Genomic DNA, 24,493 nt, shown 5'->3' on the forward strand with positions numbered 1-24,493 from the left:
TAACCATCTTGTTCTGCTACTTTAGAGACAATACGCATGCTTTCCTGCTAAACAATGGTTGCAACTGTTCCCACAGCTGAACTCAAACACATTAGTTTAAAAAGCATGTCAGGTATGGTTTTACAAGGGACTGATGGTGAGAGAGCCCGCAGGAAGTGTTTGATCTAGTCCTCGCTGGTACCTGCTCAGCTCGTACCTCTTTGACTCTGATGTGGTTGCAGTTTTGACTAAGTTGTCGGGAGCAGGAACAGTTATTTTTTCCCGCATGTCAAATAATGTGGTATTTGTGGAGAAACAGGAACCGTGTTGTGTTTCTAGTGTCTGGCGAGCGTATGTAAATAAGGAATGTAAGCAGATAGATTCTGCCTTGCCATTACAAGAAAAAAAAAACAAGACAACAAAACATGTATTGATTATGGTGCATTGATTTTAATTATAGGGGAAGTGTGGCGCTTGCTTGTACAGACCATCATCTTATTGCTGCTTGTTTGTCAGCCGGGAAGTACAGTACACTGGGTATTGCATGATCCCTTGTTGACAGCTTGGTTGTGTGACTCAATGCTGTTGCATCCAATTGTTCCCATCCAGTGACATCTTGGTGGTGGCATGATGCAGTGGCAGCCATGTTGGTGAAGTCAGTTGTGATGTAATGCTGTAATGCAGCAGCAGGGCTATTTCAGGTTTAGCTCTGAGCCTCCAAGGCCTTCGTCTGCCAGCATGCCACCCTGCCCTTCTCTCAGTCAGCACCTCATCTGTCATGAGCCAGACAGTCATACATGAACCGGCATTCACAGAATTTACTAGAAATCTTTGATGCACAGGTCTGGGGAAAATTCGGAGGCGTGACTACATTGAAATTACAGGTTACTATGAATTGTTTTCACAGTTATTTGGTTGAAACCAACATTAAGCTTTAGCAGAGATGAAAACATCTAATTTGGGGGTGGTAGTTGCAGGGAGTTTTTGGTCCTGTAGCTTGTGTTCTCACTGACATGGTGTCTTAGGCTGGTTAACCTCAGGGCAAAGCTCATTTTCAGGGCTGTGGGAATGCTGCGTGTTTTCTCCCAGAAGGCCGGCACTCATAGGCAAGCAGCAATGGCTCCTTGAACTTTGATCTTACTCTTTGAGCGCGAAGAGCTCACAGAGGGCGTGTTCGCAGATAACCCAATAAATATCTTTCTTTACCTGGTGCCTCGAGACAGAAACATAAATGTCAGGTATGTTGCAACTACGTAGTCTTAACTTGGTGAAATCCCTTGACAGGATTTTATATCAAAGCTCACACAGAATTAGCACAACTTGACGGTCAACTTGTGAAAAGTCAGTGCAGTCTTCTTTGTTTATGCAGATGACTGTTATTACTTTAGTGCTACTTTCTGACTGTCCATTTGAGGGAGACCATCCTAAATGAAGAAAGAAGGCGATGCAAGTTGTTCATATCTGTGTCTCACTACTGGTCATGAACAAATTATTTCTTCAGTGAAGCGGTTAGTTACAACATATACACCCTTTCTAAAGTGTGCTCTATTAGAAAAAATTAGACAGACCAGGACTTAATATAACTATAAAGACATCCACAGTATTTTATGCTTTTTTGTGTGTTGCCTAGCCACATGGGAAACTAGTGTAATGTGTGTGCCACAGTCCTCAACTGCTTTAATGACGACACTGTGTAGTGTCTGTTTACTTTTTCTCAGATCATTGTCAGGCCAGCTCAAGGAACACCCTGACTGATACAGTATCCCAGCACTGTTACAGCGGCAATGATAGTGCAGTTTTAAATAGGAAAGTCCCCCCCCCAACACTTCCCACCCCTCTATCTTTGGCAGAGTCAGTCGTCATACCCAGAGGCTATGAATCCTCATTGTGTACCAGACTGCTAAACTCAAGTTGACTGTTCCCTGAATGGAACTGTACACACACAGTTATATCTGGTCAGTTTCAGCCATCCCACCAACATCACATACCATGCACCAAACTCACTCCAGCAGCTTTCCCAGAAATGAGGGTGTGTTTTGGACTCCTCTGTGACTTGTCTTTAACTGGCTTTTTCAGAGGAGGTGGATCTTAGTCAGTGTGAATGCTCCTTTGTTTTGACTGAACTTGAATTATTTAAATTTCGAAATACCAGCACTGAGGGGTCCCCAAAATATCACAGTGGTGCATCTTTTCAAATGTTAAGTAGTAGATGTTTTACCCAAATAGATTTCAGTTAATCGGATGGACTGGGTTCAGTGTTTGTCAGTCAGACAGATTGAAGTGGCATCAAGCCAGGTGCCGTTGGCATATTTGAACAAGTACCTGATCCTGTAACTCTCGTTTTCTACTGCCTCTGCCTCTCTTCACGCTTGTGCCAACTTTCCCTTCCATTTGACAGGCCTTGTAATGCCTTGTGCCAGGGAAAATGATGTAAAGCCTCTCATTTATGGTGCCCAGATGATCATGCCCAGTTATAGTGGAGGCATCACGTTCCAAGCCTAATATGTGGGGAAGCATATTAACTCAGAACCAGGCAAAAACAAACACGAACAATATTGAAAATCAGAAGTAATTTATTCCTGGAGCCCGTCGCGGTTCGTACTCCCACTCTGGGACAAAACAATTTTATTTATTTTTTAGTTTCACTTCTCTCATCTTGTCTGAATCAGACAGTCTGTCTCCTCAACAATATTATATTTCCTGATCATGTGTCCCTCCTGCATGACAATATTTGCCTGGGCTGTCAAACCATGAGCAGAGTTAGGAAGCTCTGTGACCTGGGGAAAAACTGACTTTATTTCCAAAGACAAAGAGTCCGTGTGTTTTCTTCAGTGACATCAGGAGTGAGGAGGCCTCCCCCTCACTGGGCCTGGGACTGTCCCAGAGGACCTGCCCCAGCCTTCCCAGTTTTCCTGTGCCTTTGTTGGGAGTTTTTCCACAGATCTCTCGGCCCAGCTGCATGGCTTCATTCTTCCTTCTTCCTGCCCCTTCATCCTCACTTTTACACCTCCCTGATTGCAGCTCAGAGACCCCTGCTTCATCTCTGGGTGTTCCCATGGGTGCCCCCCTCACTCCCTCAGAGTAGCCTGTATCAGAGTCTAGATTATTAGCTGCTTGACACATTAGATGATCATATCTTTAGTGAAATGCAGTAATGGATGGAGAGTTAGAGAATTAAACAGTAAGTCTAAAATATGTAATTGTTTAGGAATATTATCATTATTATTATTAAATGATGAGGTTATGTTTCATGTTTTATCTGAATTTAGTGTTAATAAAAGCAGTTATTTAGCAAGTACAGAGGAATATATGCATGTTCTATTTTCCCGTGGGCTGTCTTTCAATACTAGTCATAGAAATGCCGCTGCCTCGATGAGTAATTTTTTTTGACACAGAGACCCAAATCCTAACCTTATATTTATCTGAGTCATTTCTCCATGATCTACGTTGTTCAAAGCCTTTGTCAAAATGTCTACATTGGTGTCCCACCACAGTGTATGAGTAACTGTCAGACCCACAGATTTCTGCTGTGGGTTATAAATGTCAGAAACTATGTCAGAAACACGCTGTTTGTAAAGTAAATTATATTCCTTTTTCACACAATAGTTTGAGCATAGGGTATGTTGTAGTTGATGCACACGGGATTGATTTGTGTGTTCTTCCCACCACATGCAGCAGTGGGAATTGGTGCACATACTGTAGCTTTGAATAAGCACTTGTCTATTGGTCAAACCATTTTGTCTGCCATAAGTCATGCTTAGCTATTTTGTATGTGAAACCCCTTTTCAATGATGACTCTCTTCTGCTTCTCTTGCAGCCACATATTTGCCTGTGTAACAGATGAAAGAGATTTAAATATGGGAGCTTTATTAAAATGACCTAGTTGTTGTTTGTGGAACAAAAACGGTTTCCCCTCCCTCCAATCCAGAGGGGAACCAGAGGCATAAATAGGTCTCTGTGGATGTTGCCTCTGCAAAAATAAATTAAATCCTCCTACCTGTACAGAATCAAGTTTGTACTGTCATGCCAAAAAGAGAATCTGTCTCTATGTGACAGTGATATGTGACACTAAAGAAGTTTTGGTGCAGGCTGCTGGTACGACCTCAGTTGATATTCCCTGTCCTTCACTTGGCTGTTAACTCAAGCTGCGCGCACCTACATCTGCACACTTGCAGACACACCTGCACATGCTCGCCCACCCGCATGTGTGCATGTGTGCATATATTCACAGCCTGCTGTCTGTTGAACATCAATGTATTCAATCAAAAATCTGTTACAGATCTGCAAATCTTTCAAGGAGACATTTTCTGACACTGCATGTGAAGGTTGCATCCAGGCTGAGGCTTTTTAGTCATTTCAGCAGGTGTGTGGAATGAAATGTTTAAAAGACTGAAAGGGTGAAAACCTTAATAAAACTTTGCTATGAGGGTTGAGCCAATCTATGAAAAAGAAATGTAGAGGCTTTAATTCAAATTACTAATAGAGTACAGGGGGGTTCATAGTGAAAGAATAAATTCAACCATTTAAATATTTTAGTGTTAGATTGAATGATTAATATCCTGTATGAGTAGTGACATAAGCTGTCCTTAACATTTTTGCCATGGTATATTTACTGTGCATTTATGACGGTTTAAATTGTTTTTATCACACGTAAGAGATTCTTGATATGGGTGTTTCTACTCTCAGGTTTACTTTTGTGTAATTTTAGAAAGATGTAGCTGCAATTGTGGACATGGAAGGCCACCAGCATCTGAGCAACAAGTAAAAGAAAGCAACTAAAGAGGGGTTTTCCAACTTGCTCAATCCACTTTGACTAATTTTTTTTTTGGGGGGGGGGCGTTTTTTCTTGTTTATTGTTAATGGTTTTTTCCCTTGAGAAGTAACATTTTATTACTGAAATCCCTGAAAAATTGAAGAGTTAATAGTCACTGTAAACAGGAGTTATGAGTTAGTTTGATTTTGACCACAGGTCGTGTGAGTGTGTTTTGGAAAAACACTTTAAATTAGGCATTTCGTTAGCCTCTAAAGTCCTTCATCATCACGCTGTGGATTACTTCACCATTTGAGAAGCTAAATTTTAAAGTATAATTTGAAAATAATTCAGTTTCATCAATTAATTCCTCATTGCCTTTCGGAAAGTCCTTCTAGCGCCAACTTAGAGGTTGACTCTGGAAAGCTTTGGGTCATGCTTAAATCCATGCTACTATGGATAATTCCCATTGCCCCAGTGCTACAAGTCTCCCTTCATCTGTTGTCTTCAACAGACATGTCAGCTTCGATGTCACAGTACACTGAGATTTCCCTGTCTGGACAGTCTTTGGAGGGCTGGGCCCATTATTTTCGGCATACAGTGACGTATGCTTTATCATGGCCAGGGGTGGGATGTGTATATTTACATGTGCAGTGTGGATGTGTTCCTGTGAATGTAAGCAAGTGTATGTTGTTTCCGTGGTCGTGTTGACTGGAGAATGCGCTCAGTCTGCGGTGTGTTTCCTGCCTTCATTTGCACATCTCCCCTTCCTCTGCTCTGCACTTCCTTCCTTCCAGCACTCCTCAGTAAAATAAGCGGTAACCTGACCTCTATCTATGCTGGTGGTCTCCCACAGAGGATGTGACCTGACAGACCTGATGGCCCTCCTTTGTGAAGTATTTTTAATTCTGTTGACTGATTAGGTCGAAAAAAAACAAAACAGTTGTGATAGTAACACACCACAACCTAACAGCCTGTGTTGGTGTTTTTTCTCTGTTTTTAAGACTTAATAAGCCTACCTCAGATATAGTTCATCCATTAACCATACACTCTAATATGATATCTCTGCTTAACGATAATGGAGTAAACTCAACTTGTGCCTCACAAGAGTAATTATCTTAGTAGGGAATTTGCTTAGTGCCCCATTTCCATTGATGAAGGAATGAAAACTTCAGCCTGCTCTTGCTTTTTTTGACTATGATCAGGTTTCACAATGACCGTTGTTCAGCCCAGTCCACATCAGGCCATACAATGCAGCCTTTTGTAGTCTTGATTCAGGCTGATATCATGGTGGAAACTATTTAGATGGGGATCACATGTTGTTAGGGCATGCTGTTTGTGAGATTCTCCTCTTACTCACTTAACGAGAGAATGTCAAACCTCCCGTAGACAGTAAGGTTCTTGTTTGTAGTGTCAGGACACATTTGGGAGGACTGGGATCTGGTAGAGAGATGGCCAACTTCCCTTTGTTATCTAAAGTAGACTCACTAATTAAGCCATAAATTGTAAGACCTTGCATTGAAGCTGGGCAGGTCTAGGGGTGAGAAACAGACCACAATCTTGTCAGAAAGTCTGATTCTAATATTACTGATCTTATGATAATGGAAACTAGTGTTAATAGAGATATTTGATATTTACAGTGTTCATTGTTTGTCAAACCATGAAAAATAATAATTTAGAAATTAATATGGAAATAAAGGTATTTCCATGCTTTGGAAAAGGCTTTTAGATTTATAAGACACTGTCAGCATCTGTTAAAATGACAAATTATGTGACAACCCCTTTGAAAAAAACATTTTGAATCCAATCATATTAAATTAATTTGTAATATGCAGACAGATTGTTAGATTAATCTAATCGCTTTCCACCCCCTCTCAACCCTAACAGCAGTATAAATTATAATATTATATATTACAGATGCTGATTGACTGCAAAGCCAGATGTGTGTCTGCAACCATGTTTTTATTTGGCCACTTTAGGTTTTAAACATCTACCAGAGTCCCTTTTTTAGCCTCTGAGCTAAGGACAGGTCCTCTGTAGTATCACAGTCTTGTTGAATTTCATTTACTGCCCTGAACACGCACCTCTTACAGGCCTCGAGCATTTTGTCCGTACTGTTTGTCATGCACATACTCTTTATGCCCCAGTGTGGAGTTGTACAGTAGGCAGGAGCTGCTGGATTTCCCCACTGTTACAGGCAGGGAAATTCCTTGTAGGGTACGGCTGGAGATAGAGTAAGTTGATGATAAGCTTCTACAGCAAACAAATGGGTTTCACTTCTGCAGCTGGACACCCAGTCTAAAACCAACTACTTATCAACTGCTTTATCCCAAAGTGTTGATGGCCGTTTCACTATGAGCTGATGCAGCAGTGCATTACCTGATCTAACTAAAGTGGTCAAAGCATATACACACAAATCTGTTGTTACTGTATTAAACCGTATGTAGTTGTCTTGGCGTCTGAGGTATACATATCCCTCTTCAAGGGAGTTGTTACTGTCAGCTGCTTCCTCAAGATTAGAGGCACAAACACAGCTCTGGACCGAGACATGATGCAGATTTACTAAGTGAGCCTCATTTTTCCACTGAACTGAAGACAGGGCCTTTGCTGTCTGCTGTTGTGAGTTGAAACAGTCCCGTTAACAATGCTGAGAAAAGAGTCGCTGCGGCTAAGGGGCCTCAGCCATGTGCACAGCAGCTCCAGTGGGAAGTATGTAGTAAATAATTCACCTGTGCAGAATGACTAAATAATTCAAGTGCTGAATTAGCCACGCATGTAATAATGTTTCACCTGTGTTTCAGTAGGGAAGAAACCTTCGTGCTAAGGCAGAGCTGATATTCTTTTTTTAAACAGACTGAGATTAAAGTAATTATATATCTTGGGTTCTGTGTAGCCTGAAACACGTCTCACATCTCCTTCATATTGATTTCCTGTGCAGGATATTGCTGCACGGTGAACAGCTGGGTCTTGCACTGATAAAATAATAAAGCGCAATTTTCTAGGACCTGCATTCGCCTGGCAATATATAAAGCTTTGCAGAGGAAGATGGGAAAGGGTGCAGGCAGTACGATGGTGGATACAGATATTGCCTCTTGCACAGAGATAAATGGGCGCATCCAGTTCCATAAAACTAGTTTGATGCACACAGCTTTTGAGAGGTGTATTCATGTTTGCTTTTGTCAGAAAACAGCCCACTGCCCAGAGATCTGGAGCAGAATGTTTTTTGTGTTGGTCTACACTTTCATATGGACGTACATTTGCGGTTGATTTCTATAAATACACCACATGCACGCATCCTGCTGTTAGGAGGCCATTTATACTTTCATGAGTTATTCATATCTCTGGCACTCGATCCTGTCTTTTAGTAAACACTGTTATGACAGTGAGGGAGCCTGGCAATGGACCTGATACAAATCTGTCACTCCAGACTGAAACCACTGAGACTCAAAGGTTAAGTCTCTATTGTAAAATCCCACTGAGTGCTGACAGCCTGAGCTAAAGACTTGTGGAACACCATGGGAAAAGGCATGAGCTGCTCCACCCTTCTTGGCCGGGCCTAACATCCATGCCTACTCTGAACCACCCACCTTGCCAGTCACAGCAGCCCCACCCGCCCCACCATCCCTGCCCCTCAGCTAGCCGTGACACTTGATCTCAGGGTCAGCTGCGACAGATATTTCTGCTGTCTCTGTGTGTGTGTGTTATTTAATGTCGTAAGGGCTGGTATAGTATGACAGCCTGTCACATGTCACTAGGGTCAATTCAGATGACTGCAGCTTTGCTGGTGCTAAGTTGCACTTCACTCTCCGGCCTGCGGCTGTATTTTGCAGAGTGTTTTCTTCCTGTAAGAAGGGCAGAAAGAGAGGTAGAGAGAGCTGAGAGGCTTTAGGCCTGAACCGTTCACCACAATTTAATATTTGTAGAGGAACAATGTTTGTGGTAGTCATGTGTTAGAATCACACTGTTTTCAGAAAAGAACAGTGACATTAGAGAAATGCTCTAATTCCTCCCTTGGTTATATCATACATATACTCTGTATCCAAATCAACTTCTACGACTGTAAAAGTCACCTGGTATTAATGTATGCGCTTCAGTATAACACATTTATTTTTGGTCCCTGTTTTTTTTTTTCTTTCAGTAAGTTTGTGGTTTTGTCAGCTTCCTAATTCATCCCGGTGAGACGCATGATGTGATATATAAAGATCAAAAGCATCTTTCTGCAATTAATGCGCTGATTGGCCTCAGATGGCTGTAGGAACTATAGAACACACATGTCTGCATTATTAAATGCAAAAGTGTTCTGTTTAGATCATGTGACAGGATGGTCTGCTATATCTGTTGCTTCTTCATATTGTTTCCCGAATGCCTCCACCCAGTCACTAGAATGACTGCGTGCTCATGAGTTTCTGCTCATCGTTACGAAATCCCAAAGTTACTGTATATTGAGGTTGATTTCACAATGGCATTATGTGTGTGTGTGTGTGTGTGTGTGTGTGTGTGTGTGTGTGTGTGTGTGTGTGTGTGTGTGTGTGTGTGTGTGTGTGTGTGTGTGTGTGTGTGTGTGTGCATTTGATCTGGATGGAATTTAATTTGAGAAAATGTATGATTTGCTTTTTAGGTCTTTTAATATTGAGGAGATGCTTTAGAATATTTGTAGTTATATTAATCAGAGAATAATTGCCTGAATAGCGTGGTTTCCTTCCATTGTTTTTTTTTTTGTCAGGCCTCGCCTCCAGCATGGAGTGAGACTAAAGAAACAATGGATAGCAGGAGCATTTATAGTGAATGACTAACTGTAAGAGCATGGGGAAAACTAAACATAACCTGTTTGTGCCATCGGGTTTGTAGGAAAACAGAAATCTGTTAATCAGTCTGGAATCTGCTTAGGTTAAACATAATTGCAGTGATGTCATTTGATATTGAAAAGCTTACTTATACATGAAGAAATGTTTGGGTAACACTACAATGATAATTTAAGCCAAAGTGGTCAAAGTAGTGCAGTAGATGCGGCAGCAACAGACAAGAAGATCAAAAGGATGAAAGAGGGAAAGGAGGGACGAAGGCCTGAAGCCGGTAAGCGCTTCAGATCTCAAGAATGAGATATCCGGACCTCTCACTGCCCAGATTAATGAGGTCAACCATCATGACGCCCGCCCGTGCATGCTAGGCTGCAAGTCCTCTTTTCCACTGTCCGCCCTGCCTCTACAATGCCTGCCGGGAGCAGGCAGGGCCCTACTTGGCCAGCCACCCAAAGCTCTGTCAGCCTCAATGACACAGCTCTGTCAGCCACCCTCAGCGTGGCTGCAACTAGCCTGCCTCCTGTAGAGTAGTGCATAGCAGCAGAGTACACACAGTACCCGGAAACCAGCCAGCTCCTGTCCATAATGGTTAGACTTCATGTGGTTTCCTGCTCTGCCATTTCAGCTTGGTTCAGTTTCAACCAGAAATCTTGAGGAATGTGGGTAAGGCATGCACTGAAATTAGAAATGGTGCTGCACAGAGTAGATTTCAAGAATGCACAAATATTTCAAAAGACTATCTAAAAAATGTTTAATTCATAAATTATTTTTCTTTAACACTTGATCATGTGCACTTTATAGATAATATATGGTTGGTTCTTTCTTTTCTCTATGAGTACAGGAGCGAATAGGGACTGGAGATTTTAAAGAAGGCATCTGCAGGAAAGATGCCGGCTCCAATATAAAAGAGGCCATGGCCAGATTACTATTTTATTTATGATGAATTACAAACTGGAGGGCAATGCTCTGTTGCAATGCTCTGTGCATTTGAAGCAAAAGAGTGGCCTGAGAAAACTAGCTATGTTGTACACAATGAACAAGCCCAAATTTAAGCAGTAGAACGGCCCCCACCAAGCTTTTTCACTCCACCTCTTGAGCATGTTCAAGGTGGCACTTAGAGCTCCATTCACTGAGCCTCTCTTCTGTTTGACTTTAAGCCTCACCTGTGACAGCTGGGCCTCTGTTGTCTTAAGCTACTGCCTTTCTCTGCATTACTGTAGACCGTTTACCAAGTGATTATATTAAATGATGGCATGGAGAACTTCACTGGGCTTGAGTTTGTATGCAGATCATAACACAATAGACTGCAGCTCCCCAGACAGAGATAGAGAGTGCTGGTTATGCTTGTCAAACCCAGTCATTATGGCCTTCTGGACATCCCTGCACCTGGAGAGACATCTGCTTGCCCTCTGTGTTTTGTCTGCCTGTCTGTCCTCCCCTGCTTAATGAGAGAAGAAGTGGCGTGGAGAGGCAATGACAGCCTCAGAATTAAAAACAATCCATACAGGATTGTCATGGGTGTCGTGATTGAGTAGGAAGTGTTAGTTTCTCATAAGACGATAGCAGGAAGGCAATCTTGTGAGGCGCAGTGCAAAGTTAAGGGCCTGGGTGTTTTCCCTCCTTAGATGTGAATCTTGAAGTCAAAACAAATCTTTTTAAGAAACTAGATTAAATCCTGGTGGTCTGAAGAAGGCGCTGGGAATGTAAACACCGTGGGGAACTATTACACGCTTCACATTGCTGCCATACAACATCCCAACCAGAAAAAAGCAGAATCACCTTGAGAACAAGATAAGATATAATGGTGTATTAGCTAAGAATCTGGTCGGGTTGAATAGTTTGAATAATATAGTCTTGTCCCACTAAATTATCGCTTTAAGACCGGTTATCTGTTACTAGCAAACTTGACCATGACACAGATAACATGCTCTGTCAGGCTAATTCTCCAACCTGAATAATTGCCAAATACAGAATTCCATCATCTTTCCTTCCCCCAAGGATATCTGCTTCTGAAGGACTTCCTGCCTGTGAAGACTCGTCTTTCTCATACAGGGACCGGCCTTGAGTTTGGCCTTCTCTGTGCATGGATTTCTAATTGTCACTGATCTCGAGTGCTCCCTGACAGTGAGAAAGGAGTCGGTGGCTGTCGTGGCTGTGACTATGCCAACTGTTCCAGCTAAACTCCTCCTGAGACACGAGTCACAGGCCCATGCCAGTTCAGCTGCCATGTTGTCTTTGGAGCCGGACGAGAGAGAAATAAGGAGACAGACAGACAAATGGCCGTCTGTCAAACATTGGAGCTTTACCTCAGACTGTGACCAAATGCTCTTAAAATCTAATGATCAGCATGGCTGCATTGTTGCTGCAGCACCAAGTTTTGCTGGCATCTTCTGCAAGACTAGATTTTTACATTTCCCAGAGTGTGGGATAGCAATTTTTAGTAATTGCTATGGTCTCAGTGTCATTTAAAGTACAATATTTCAGCCAACATCTCACTTCATTGACATAGTTTTGAATGTTTTTTTTAAATTAGTCTCTGTGGGTTTAATCTGACAAGCAAGTAGACAGCAGACATAAAGGAATTATGGGGCTATAATTGCCTATAAAGGGCAATCATTCACACAGAGACTACATGCAAGTAAGTACGAGATCAGCGGGAGACAGTAGGAAGGAAAAAGACTAAATCAGAAGCAGGAGGAGAAGCTCAGCATAGGAACAATGGGAGTTGTTTAGTGTTCTTTCATTCTCTGGAGGCAGAACAGCAGCGACATAGCATTCAGGGCATACAGAGTTAAGGCAGGAGGGGCCAAAGCTTAAGCAATCAAACAGTGTTTAGCATGGAGGAAAATCAGGGTCCCTCACTGTCTGTTTTCAGTTTAGTTCCAGTCTGTCACGATCCGCAACCCTGAAGCGGATGCTCCCACCCTTCCCAGATCTGCTCTATATCAGGAACCCCGCTGTTTGAACTAATGGCGAAAGTAATTAAATGTCAGGAGTTCTAGCCTGGGGCAAGAGAGAGGGCTGTTGTTTCAACAGTGAATCGTGCAAAGGCTGAGATCCTGGCGTCAAATTTGCATTTCCCAACTGTTAGCAGCCAGACTATGAGAGATATGAATTCTGTCATTATTCGGATGATTTACAGGCAGATGACTCTGCAGTCTTTTTTGAGTAATACAAAATAATCATGAGTGAAGTCATGGTGACACCAAATATATGGGTGAAAGTGGAGCACAGTGAATAGGCTTCAAAACGTCACTTTGCACTGGCTTTAGTCCAGTCTGCTTTGCTAATCTGGTATCACAGTCCAGACAATGTCACTGGAGGTCAAACAACATTCGATATAAAAGCATAATAGATGCACAAGGTCAAAACCTTACAGACTGAAAGGCAAGAAAAAATGAAACCATACTATAATAACTCACATTGCAGATTGTTGTATTGTAAACAGCCCTTCTATTTTTTGTGCTTCTTGTAGGACTCTCAACACTGTTATTGTGGCAGAAATGTCAGCATATGATATAATAATTATACGAGTGTCCTTCTGTGAACTTGTGAATTGGGAAATATCTGTCAGTAAGATCTAGGGTGTGTTTAAATATTAGCATATTGGTGATGACCTCTGCTGCCCTCAGTCTGAGGTTTTCCTTCTGTCTCTGCTGAGATACACTGACAACACTTCCCATCATCACTTGGGCTAAAACAGAAGCCTGTGGTGTGTTAAAATGGCAACGCAAAGCAGATGTGGTCACTAGCTGTGGACTTTTTTCAAGGAGCTGGAGCTGTAACAAGAGAAGTGAGGACGTGACCCAGTGTGGCTGCTCAAAGCTCTAAACCTCTGATGTGAAATAAAGACTATGTGTGACAATGTCATCTTGTAAGGCACTTTAACTAAATGACACAGGAAAGGACGGGAAATGGATTTTTCAAATTCATTCGGTTTTGTAACAGTTCCAAAGCTGAGGAGACAACCTCAGCTTTGTTCTGCAAAGCGCTAAGTTTACACATTAGTGCTTTGCAGAAAGGTGGTCATTATTTTGTACATTCCTCTTGTCTGCAGAGTGAAAAATTGCTTTAATCAATCATGAATGCATAACTATGCATAACTATACACAAGTTTTTGTGGGATACCGCTGGATCATTTAAAGTGAAAATGATGGCTGTGTACCGTAAATCGGGTAAAAGAGTTCAGTTTTTCACGTTAATAGTGGGAATTAAGAAAATGACAGGAAATGAACCACAAGGCCCAGAGAAATGAGGTTAGGTGGTGGGACAGTAAAATGAAGGGCTGGTGGTAACTGAACGTCTGACGCTGAAGTTTATTGTGCACCTACTGTTCTCGTCATGGGAATGCGTGCACAGTTATTAGGCTCTGATAGATGTCTGCTGGAAGCAGAGCAACTGTTAGCCACACAAAGGGATTAAGTTTGATTTTAACTGTAGAATTACGGGATTATTTTGAAGACTTCAAACTTCCTCGCTCTGCAGTACAAATATGTATTGTTTTTCTTTTAAACTCTCTGTGAACTGTTTGGGGGAAGCGGTAAAAAGCTGTAGATTGTTCTCAATATTTTCCCCTATCACTATCTAATGAACAGAAATATGTGAACGCCCATGCTTCAGTCAAATAAAGGGCCTTAGCACCCTCTTGTGAAACATTTTTGCAGCACAAATCTCTGTAACCATTGTGTTCATAGCTGCAAAGAATACCATTCCATTTTTATTGTGTGTTTTGTTGGCAAGATTACATGTGATTCACTGCAACTCATTATAATAAACATCATCTTCTCTCTTTCTCTCTATGTAGCTGGCAGGCCTGGGGTGGGACAGAGAACATGGCTGAACCACGGCGGGAGAGCACCAGCAGCCTGCAGAGGAAGAAACCTCCCTGGCTCAGACTGGACATCCCCACAGCTCAGATGTCACTAGACGAGCCTCCCACTTTTGTTCAGGTGCTCTTCTCTCTCTTTCTCACCGAATCCCCTTCCCGTCTTTGTCGTTTTTGACATTCTTATCATGACTTGTGTTTTCACTTTTTCTTTGGTTATGTGTCATTTCTGGTGTAGCCGGTGAAGAGGCAGGGCTTCCTGCGCAGTATTAGCATGCCAGTGGAGACCTCCCACCTCCAGTCCCCACCCCGCGACCTCTTTGACACCCGCCGGCCTGTCTTGCAACGCCAGTCATCCATCACCCAGACCATAAAGAGGTAAAGGCAGCTAGCAATATACTGGATTGAATTAATATATCAACATCTTGATATATGTGGGCTATAGCATGAACTAATTCAACATCTGATCCTTCAAGATTATATAATGAAGAACTTTACATCTCTTTTGTAGTGTAGCATGCAAGTAGTGTTGTTATTTACATCAGGTATCACAACAGTGTGTCTTAAATTTGCAGATTATGGAAAGAAATGCTATGTAATGTAAGCAGCAAACGCTTTTTCCATACACTGGGGTCCAAAAGTCTGAAACCACTTTCCCATTTTTGGAACCAACTACAATATTTACAGTGTTTCTGCTTTTCTTACCTTTTTACAAATTGCATGGCTGTTTCTTATTAACAACCTCAGTATCATCTGCCTGGTAATAACTTTCCTAATGTTGTACATCTCAATGAGGAAAAGGTCTTAACCTAACAGTCTGCTTTGCTCTTTCTGCACGATTGCTACAGCACTGTCCATCTGCACTTTTCCTTCTCACTGCCCGTTGTCTTTTCTCTTTTCTCCTTTTTCCCACTGTCCCTTCTCGCCTCCTTCCGGCCCTGCTCTGCCTGGTCACAGCAGCAGAAGGGTGCACTTTGAGCGGATTAACACGGTGCCCATTAAGGGCCAGCGAGCTGCTCGTCGCAGCACCAGGAAACACCATTCGCTCTCCAGAACCCTGCTCAGGTATGGCAGGAAGTCCCTCACAAGACTGCAGGTGTTAGGGTCAGGATGAAGGTCTGGTGTTTACTCACTTGTTTACCATGAGGAAATAAGTGAGTATACCCTTTTTTATGTTTAGCTTACGTTAATTCTGATGTGATTTTGCCAGTCTTGCTTTAAAATTTTGATTTTTACTCAGTCTGACAATAAGTGTCACATATGAGGTCCACGTCACATGATTCACAAGAATTGTTGCTGTTTTCCACTGGCTGTCACAGCTGTGAGGCATGTCATTGCCACAGAGATTTCTTTTTATATGAGTCATAAGAGGAACCGAAACCAGAAGCTGCCATTTCCCTCTTAGAAGTTCCCCTTAACTTCTGAGCTTCTACAGTAATGAACCCAGCCTGGCAGTGGGAGGGGACACTCATTTCCTTACACATCTGTCAAACGGCATCCAGCACAAGAAGTTGTCGCCTCTGAGCGGTACTTGTTGTCACTTACATGCCACTGACACATATTTTGAAAACAAAAGACCGGACAACCAGTGAAAATTATTCACTGAAAGAAAGCGTGCGCTGAGCTAGTGAGAAATAGATTTTAACCCGACTTCACTGAACATTCACTCTGCAGCTCGTAATTAGTGAAAAAACAGCTAGCTTGCCCGAACTTTCCTTTGAAGAATGTTTCCACTTCCACTTCCTGGCCTCGCGGTGCAGTTACATTGTTTGCTCTGGTACTTATTAGGCTTCAACTACCAACAACATGACTGCATGTGTAATCATCAAGGTTTGGTGGAATGTGGAGAGTAGAGTAGGACACAAATAAAACCTCTGAAAAATCCCTCTTTCTCTGTGTTAATTGGATTTGGTTTCTGCTTGTGTCAGTTACGATTAGGAAAATCTGGATAAGTTGGATTTTATTTGCAGCATCAGAAGTACAGTAATCCTCTTGCACTCTCTTTCTTTGAAAATGTAGACTTTGGGAGTTTGTGAATCTGCTCCATGCAGACTGTACAGTGTGTTAAAATTTATGTCTGCCTCTCTTTCCCAGTGTGTATGGACATAAACATGCCCAGGCTTGTTCCCTTTACTGCTCCTATTACTTGCACTATCTAGGGAACTTTTTTGACATCCCAGGCAGTGCGGGCTTATCAGTCCCTTGCATGTTTGCCAACCCCCCTTCTCCATATACAGAGCTCTTAAGAGGGTGACTCTATATCTCTTTTGCAGGTTTAACCATGCCAGATAGGATTTAATCTCTGTCTGTGAGAAATAAATCATGCATGCAAGTTTTGTGACCTAGAACTGAAAGGTCAGTGTTTGTGGTGTTAGGGGAACAGCGGACTGGTTTGGAGTAAGTAAGGATGGCGACGCAACCCAGAAATGGCAGAGGAAAAGTCTGCGCCACTGCAGCCTGCGCTACGGAAAGCTGAAACCGCAGGTGATCCGAGAGATGGATCTGTCCAGCCAGGACAACATCTCCTTAACCAGCACTGAGACCCCGCCTCCTCTCTATGTCCCCTCCTCACAGCATGGCATGCAAAAGGTGAAGGAATAAATGGGCTGTTTTGCTAATTGCTGCTGTTATTCAAATCCATATTTTTAAAATGTCATGCAAATAGTGAACAATCATGCATTTTAACCTTAAAATATAAACAAATTCCAGGCTTTTTTTTTAAAAACATTTACAAATTCTGGTATTGATCATTGTAGTATTCATTGATATTCTTGAATATATCAACTGGTACATCAACTTAGCACACACGTCACCTTGGGACACAGGTGCATTATGATAGAAAATCCCCTTACTTTGAGTCTGTCTCTTGTGTTAAATTGATCTTGTTTATAGCATGTGTTGAATGTCTCTTGATAATTTATATTGTAATAATGCACATCGATATACTGCTCTTCCTTACTACCACTTGGTCCCACTTGGAACCCATTGGTCTCCAGATTGTGGACCCACTGGCACGAGGACGAGCCTTCCGTATGGTGGAGGAGGTGGATGGCTACAGCGTGCCTCAGACCCCCATCACCCCTGGAGCTGCCTCCCTTTGTTCCTTCACCAGCTCCCGCTCAGGTCTCAACCGACTGCCTCGCAGACGCAAGAGGGAGTCTGTGGCAAAGATGAGCTTTAGGGCCGCAGCAGCGCTGGTCAAGGTGAGTGAGAGATGAAATCCCCTAAACATACTGAATACAAATGCGAAAATAATGACATATATATGATGAATAAACGGGAAAATAAGTGAACCGGAACACTTCTTGTGCAGACGTTCCTTTTTGTATTTTTTTGGACTATATTGGTACTGTATTACTTTGTAATTTGCTGTAATGGGAAGATTACAGCTGTGAATGCATAAATGTGTATTTGTGTGTGTCTCAGGGGCGCTCGATACGGGAGAGCACTCTGAGACGGGCCCAAAGACGAAGCTTTACCCCTGCCAGCTTTATGGAGGAAGACGTGATTGACTTTCCTGATGAACTGGACACATCCTTCTTTGCCAGAGTAATGCAGGAAAAACAACAGTGTTATTTTGTTGTAGTTACTATATTTATTTATAACTGAATTATAATTCTCATTTTAAAAACCCTGGGGAATATGATTTTTGGCACCTCTACTCACTGTTTTCTTTCCATTGTGTTTTCTTTAGGATATTCTGATGCAGGAGGAGTTGTCCACGTACGCAGATGAGGTGTTTGAGTCACCGTCTGAGGCGGCCATAAAAGAGGCAGAGCCCAGCAGCAAGAAGGATGAGACGGAGCTGACAGGAAGTGCTCTAGATAAAACAGAGCTGGAGAGAAGTCACCTCATGCTGTGAGTTACTGTGCAACTGTGGCCGCAGTGTTACTCATTCAACCTGCGTTGATACAAACATTTTTAAACTAATGATTAACACTGTAGCCAAGTGTCCTACATTAAGTGCTTTGCTTTTGGTTAAAAAAAAAAAAAATCAATCTTGTTGGTGATGTAGCTAGGTGATGCCCTTTAACTCTTGAAAGTACTAAGTGTTAAAAATCAGAAATGGATGACATGACACAGAAAATGTCACCTTATTTCTTCATCATTAAGTTATAAACCTCTCTTCATTTCTTTCCCTCCCTTTTCATCTCCTCTTTTACCTCTTCCAGACCTCTGGAGCGAGGTTGGCGTAAAGCCAAAGAAGGAACTCCAGGACCACCAAAGGTACCCTTGCGGCAGGAGGTGGTGAGTGTTAACGGACAGCGGCGTGGCCAGCGCATCGTTGTACCTGTCAAGAAACTTTTTGCCCGAGAGAAGAGGCCTTATGGGTTGGGCATGGTAGGGAAGCTCACGAACCGCACCTACCGCAAGCGTATTGACAGCTACGTCAAGAGGCAAATAGAGGACATGGATGACCACAGGTGCTGCACCACTCCTAATACCTGACTACTGAGCACATTCTCTCTGCTTTGCTCATTGGATGATATTGATGGATGATGAGTGCTGCTGTTCTGTTTAAAAAAAAAAACATCCTCTCTGTTTCTCTAGGCCTTTTTTTACATACTGGATCACCGTTGTCCATTTGCTCATCACTATCTTGGCTGTATGCATCTATGGTATTGCACCAGTGGGCTTCTCCCAGCATGAGACAGTTGATTCTGTGAGTCCGGCTAAGTCTTTGTCAACACACCGTCACAATATTTTCATCTCATTACGAGTCTCTCATCTCATTTTTACTCTTTGTGTTCTGGATGTCTTCTGATTAAGGTTTTAAGAAACAAAGGTGTGTATGAAAATGTCAAGTTTGTACAGCAGGAGAACTTCTGGATCGGGCCGAGTTCGGTAAGCTCTCGCCATCCTGTTTTAGACAGTGTTACAGATAAAAATAACAAAAGCAATAATCATGTGTAAACGTCTTGAAATAAATACCGCTTTTTATTTTCATCGATCCATTGTTAGGAAGCTCTGATCCACTTGGGGGCCAAATTTTCTCCATGCATGCGGCAGGACAAGCAGGTGCATGAACTTATCAGGGAAAAGAGAGCTATCGAACGCAACTCTGCCTGCTGTGTGCGGAACGATCGCTCTGGCTGCGTCCAAACCTCAGAGGAAGAATGCTCGGTCTGTAAACAATCCTGGTTCTTTGTTTTTTGTTCCTTGACCTTTATAATTCAAACAAAGGTCGAAGCTGTGGGCAATTTTAATCCCTTCTCTCCGTGGTTTTATTTCTAGAGTACTCTAGCTGTGTGGGTGAAGTGGCCGAGGCATTCCAGCACTCCCCAGTTAAATGGTAAAAACAGACAGTATGGCTCGGTGTGCCATCAGGACCCCAGGTAAAACGCACCGGAAGAGCTGTTCCATTTATAGTTTAAAGTAGGAATTAACTGACATACTGTAGGTTTGGTCATGTATGCATGTTGTTTGCCTCATTACAGGATATGTCTAGAGCCTGCCTCTGTGTCACCTCACGAATGGCCTGATGACATCACCAAGTGGCCAGTGAGTACAGTGAAACCCTGTTTGGTAATAAGACGTTCAGAGACTCAAACCTATAGATCAGGTTTTCAGAAAAGTTAGTTCACTCACACGATCTCTTACCTTGATGGGACTTCAAGGAATTAATTATCTTTGTTCCACCTTTTTAGAAATAAGACTGATTTGTTTAAAATACTGCAGAAAAATGTATATGACCATTGGTGGTGCTGGCAGGGTCTGTCCTTCCCTATATATATATATATATATATATATATATATATATAAATATATATATATATATATATATATATATATATATATATATATATATAAATATATATATATATATATATATATATATAAATATATATATATATATATATATATATATATATATATATATATATACACACTGTACACACAAAAATAGGGGTAATTTGAGATTGGGTAATGTTACCTGGAGAATATTGCAGTCTTCCTTCTCAGTCTAATCCAGCGGTAGGTAAGGCCACTCTTCTGCCTCAGTGATACACCACTGTTGCAGTATCTTCTAAATAAAACAAACTCCCAGTTTCCCCATGCTGGTTAGTTGGTTGTACAGAGTCGTGCAAATGAGTCTTCACCCCAGAGTAAATACTGCACTATTACGTATTGAATGGAACTCTGGGATAGCATATGAAACAGCACAAATCCACCAAAAAAAGGGCAGTCTTCAGGATTTTAACTTAAAATGGCATGTCTCAGACACCACAACCTGGCTGGGGTATCGTATTTTGGCACTGCGTTACTCTTTAAAATTGTGCTGCCTTGTCTAATGTGCCAAGAACTGCTGTATCAATATAGTCCTATTTAAATCGAACTTGAAGGATTGACTGTTGTTCCTCTGCACTGGCTTTTAGATTTGTACCAGGTACAACACAGGGAACCACACCAACCTGCCTCACATAGACTGTACCATCACAGGCCGACCCTGCTGCATTGGAACCAAAGGGAGGTGAGGAGAACTTGTGAACCTATGAGAGACATGTATCCTGTACTAGTCTGAAACATGATGGATGACTAGTTTACCAGATCGCTAATTGCTGCTTGTACTTTCAAGGTGTGAAATCACATCACGGGAATATTGTGACTTCATGAAGGGCTACTTTCATGAGGAGGCCACCCTCTGCTCTCAAGTAAGCATCTCTCTCCTTAGTACACACAAATGAGATTAGCTTTATTTAAATGAGACATGGGAAAAAAGGGGGAAGAGATTTTCAATACAAAAAGTGCAAAACTTAATTTGTGTTGCGTCTGTTCCTTTTTTAAATCTGGTATACATTTTTGTGTACTTCCTGAATACCGAAACAGATTGAGTGAGAGCTCACCGACCATTTCTACATAGGCTGTGTGTAGGAGTCTTTCCGCATTTACATGTTATCTGTGATCTTTGATTGTCACTTCAGTAGTATGTGTTACATTTTTTTTCTCACCTCGATAGATGTCTTTGTGGATGTAAGTTTCAGTAGGACAGAGGGGCATTAATTAATATGCTTTGCTCTGTCCTCCTTCAGGTGCACTGCATGGATGATGTATGTGGACTGTTGCCTTTCCTAAACCCTGAGATCCCAGATCAGTTTTACAGGCTCTGGCTCTCACTTTTCCTGCATGCTGGGTAAGTCAGTAGCTGTCAGGATCTTGAAAAGTAATTCTGTTGAATCGGGGATTTACACAGCAAAATAAACAGACAAAGAAGATGGAAAGTTTTTGATTCTAATATTGAAAGTTTTTTGGACAGAATTTGTTATGTGTAGTTGTCTTTTAAAGTCACCTTGAAACACTAATAGCATTAAAAAGAGAAACTTTCAGTGTGTAAAGCATTTACTACCCAGTAGTACAAATAAAAGTAAACCTTAATAACCAGAAGCATGATTCAGCAGCTGAGGTCGGCCTATGAATCCGTTAAAGCAACATTTAAAAAGAGCTCAAAGTCTGCTTTGTCTCAGGCTAACAGGCTAGATCGGTGTTTTCAAGGACTCCGTTTGCACCCAGCGGTGAGGAACAGGATGTTTAAAAGACAAGAATCAGAGTCAGGTTTACTGGTCAAATATGTTTGGCACTTACAAGGAAATTGACTCCAGTTTTCAGTACATCTTGTGTACTTAAATAGTGCACAGAAAGATAAAGAGCCACTCAGCAAATACGTAAAAAAACGATTGGGCAGCTGAAGGAACAAACATTCTAACAAAATAAGGACATATAGTGACTTTACAGAGGGGCTACATATATAAACGATTATGTTGAAAAAAAGCAAGATTGTATGACAGTGTAAACAATCCTGAAATAATGTTGGGTAGTCCAATGACAGTTATATGCAAAGCAATGCCCGACTATTTTACATGTTAATCACTTTATCAGGTGAACCGGCAGAGCTTGTGGTCCCACAATGTGTTTATAGCTGGTGTTGCTCCAAAAAACCTTCCATATGCCCAAAATATGCTAAATACATACTGATGAACTCATTCATCACTTGCAGTTATATACTGTAAATACCAGACCGTCCGCACTTCTTTACTGTAGTTTAGACCTGTCAGTCAGTCAGCTCAAAGAACTGACCTCACAGTTAAGAGGAGCAGGGCTTCATCTTCACACCGTCATTTATCTGTCTCCTGGGTAATTAAACAAAGTGCCCTCGCTACATGAACTCATTAAGCTTCAGCGAGATAGAGACCGATTTTGTTGATGGGCAAAGTCATCCCCCGGTCGGCTGATCGGGCGTTTGCCTCTTCAACACGGAGGGATTATCTACCCGACACGTGCAGCTTTTCACCCACATACACGCACAAACATCACATTACTCACACATCAGCGCTTTGTCCACATCTGTCCTCCCAGGATCCTTCACTGCCTGGTGTCAGTGGCTTTCCAGATGACCATCCTGAGGGACCTGGAGAAGCTGGCGGGCTGGCTGCGCATCTCAATAATTTACATCCTCAGTGGCATCACTGGCAACTTAGCTTCAGCTATCTTCCTGCCCTACAGAGCAGAGGTGATCACTTGTTAAATCCCCACACACATCTTAAAATATTGCAGTGCGTTTATTAGTCATATCACATATCGGAGATTTCTCTCCGGGAGATCATACAGTATTAACAACACAACATTATGCAAAGAACTTTTAAATCATGTCATAAATATTTTTGAACATTTTCTGATGTTTTTCTCAGGCTCACTTCTCCCTCTGCTGTCTTTATCTCAGGTGGGTCCAGCTGGCTCTCAGTTCGGGATCCTGGCCTGCCTGTTTGTGGAGTTATTTCAGAGCTGGCAGATCCTGGCCCAGCCCTGGAGGGCCTTCACCAAGCTACTGTGTGTGGTGCTGTTCCTCTTTGCCTTTGGGCTGTTGCCCTGGATCGACAATTTTGCCCACATTTGTGGCTTCATCTCTGGCTTCTTCCTGTCCTTCGCCTTCCTACCCTACATCAGCTTTGGCCGCATGGACCTCTACCGCAAACGCTGTCAGATCATTGTCTTCCTGCTGGTGTTTGTCGGGCTCTTTTCAGGCCTTGTGGTGCTCTTCTATGTCTACCCAATCAAGTGTGAATGGTGCGAGTTGCTCACCTGCATCCCTTTCACGGACAAATTCTGCGAGAAGTACGACCTCAACGCTCACCTTCACTGAAGTGTGGAGAGTGTGAGCTCAACAGGAAGGCATCAGGTCAAAAGATGTGGACTGACAGATGATATCAGCCAGTCTGTGTCTCCACTCTGCTCCCGTGTGGCTGGGGACTGTCACCCCCTCTCTGTGAACTATGACAATATGCTTGTGTTTTGTTTTTTTTTACTCTGTCAGTATGAAATACCTATGCCACTCATCATAAGAACTTCCTTTAATCACCTCCCTGTTCATTCATTGTCATTGTCACTCCTTCACTGTCCAGTGAAACAAAGGTATGGCACTTCTGAACCTCATCAAAGCTGCCCTTTACATATGAGGCAGGAATTAGAGAAACCAGCGCTGGTACAGAGAGAAGGAATTTTTTTTTACATTCACACTCCAGACATAGGTTTTATTATTATTCAGGCAACCTCATACAGAAGCAGGGACGAAAATTAAATATTGATACCTTTGGTGCCTTGTTGACAAATGTACCAACTACTGCCATATTTTTGTTACATTATGCTGAGCACTCGAATGTTTTCTTTCATGTGTTTATTGCTTCTCAAGAAGTGATGATTGTTTTGAACACGGTAGTGTTTTAGCTACCTGTCTACTCACATGTAACTGTAAACAACAGTAAAAAAAAAAATTAAAATGGTCTGACACTTTCTCTTAATTACCAGAAAATGCCTTTTGAAGATTAAGAGAGTTTATTCAAATTAAGCAACATAGAAACAGAAATTCAAGCATTATTAGTGGCTGCTTGATTAGTATGTAGGTCCTTACATGACTCTCTCTTAGAGAAATGACACTGAGTTCATCACCTTTGATTTATATGGTTTACAAAAATAGAACAGTATTTATATCACAACTCCAGATTTAATGCATTTATATGGTATTTTCTATTAATTACCTTGGTTACATTACAAACCATGAAATGTGAATGATTTGACAGATAATAAATAAATGGATAAACAATTTGTAGCTTACAAAGCCATTATGCAACTGGTAAAAAAAAAAGGAAT

General features: G+C 42.0%; 1 protein-coding gene across 4 annotated transcripts in view; it reads left to right on the forward strand.

Moving 5' to 3' along the window:
• rhbdf1a (rhomboid 5 homolog 1a (Drosophila)) overlaps window positions 1–24,402 on the forward strand; it is a 34,222-nt gene extending 9,820 nt beyond the window's left edge. Inside the window, exons 3-20 of one of the 4 annotated variants that reach the window (XM_040123187.1) lie at window positions 14,333–14,477; window positions 14,592–14,731; window positions 15,311–15,418; window positions 16,729–16,942; window positions 17,350–17,556; window positions 17,780–17,902; window positions 18,048–18,211; window positions 18,526–18,777; window positions 18,905–19,016; window positions 19,124–19,198; window positions 19,316–19,477; window positions 19,589–19,689; window positions 19,792–19,855; window positions 20,731–20,825; window positions 20,931–21,006; window positions 21,385–21,485; window positions 22,706–22,859; window positions 23,070–24,402. In XM_040123187.1, coding sequence (XP_039979121.1) covers window positions 14,333–14,477; window positions 14,592–14,731; window positions 15,311–15,418; window positions 16,729–16,942; window positions 17,350–17,556; window positions 17,780–17,902; window positions 18,048–18,211; window positions 18,526–18,777; window positions 18,905–19,016; window positions 19,124–19,198; window positions 19,316–19,477; window positions 19,589–19,689; window positions 19,792–19,855; window positions 20,731–20,825; window positions 20,931–21,006; window positions 21,385–21,485; window positions 22,706–22,859; window positions 23,070–23,489 — 2,713 coding nt within the window. In that variant the 3' untranslated portion in view covers window positions 23,490–24,402. The remainder of the gene's footprint in view (window positions 1–14,332; window positions 14,478–14,591; window positions 14,732–15,310; window positions 15,419–16,728; window positions 16,943–17,349; window positions 17,557–17,779; window positions 17,903–18,047; window positions 18,212–18,525; window positions 18,778–18,904; window positions 19,017–19,123; window positions 19,199–19,315; window positions 19,478–19,588; window positions 19,690–19,791; window positions 19,856–20,730; window positions 20,826–20,930; window positions 21,007–21,384; window positions 21,486–22,705; window positions 22,860–23,069) is intronic. The other 3 variants (XM_040123196.1, XM_040123211.1, XM_040123204.1) reach the window with 3 other exon arrangements.
• The last annotated feature ends 91 nt before the right edge of the window (window positions 24,403–24,493 follow it).

This window comes from Xiphias gladius, chromosome 3, assembly GCF_016859285.1.
Source record: "Xiphias gladius isolate SHS-SW01 ecotype Sanya breed wild chromosome 3, ASM1685928v1, whole genome shotgun sequence".
Lineage (NCBI taxonomy): Eukaryota > Metazoa > Chordata > Actinopteri > Istiophoriformes > Xiphiidae > Xiphias > Xiphias gladius.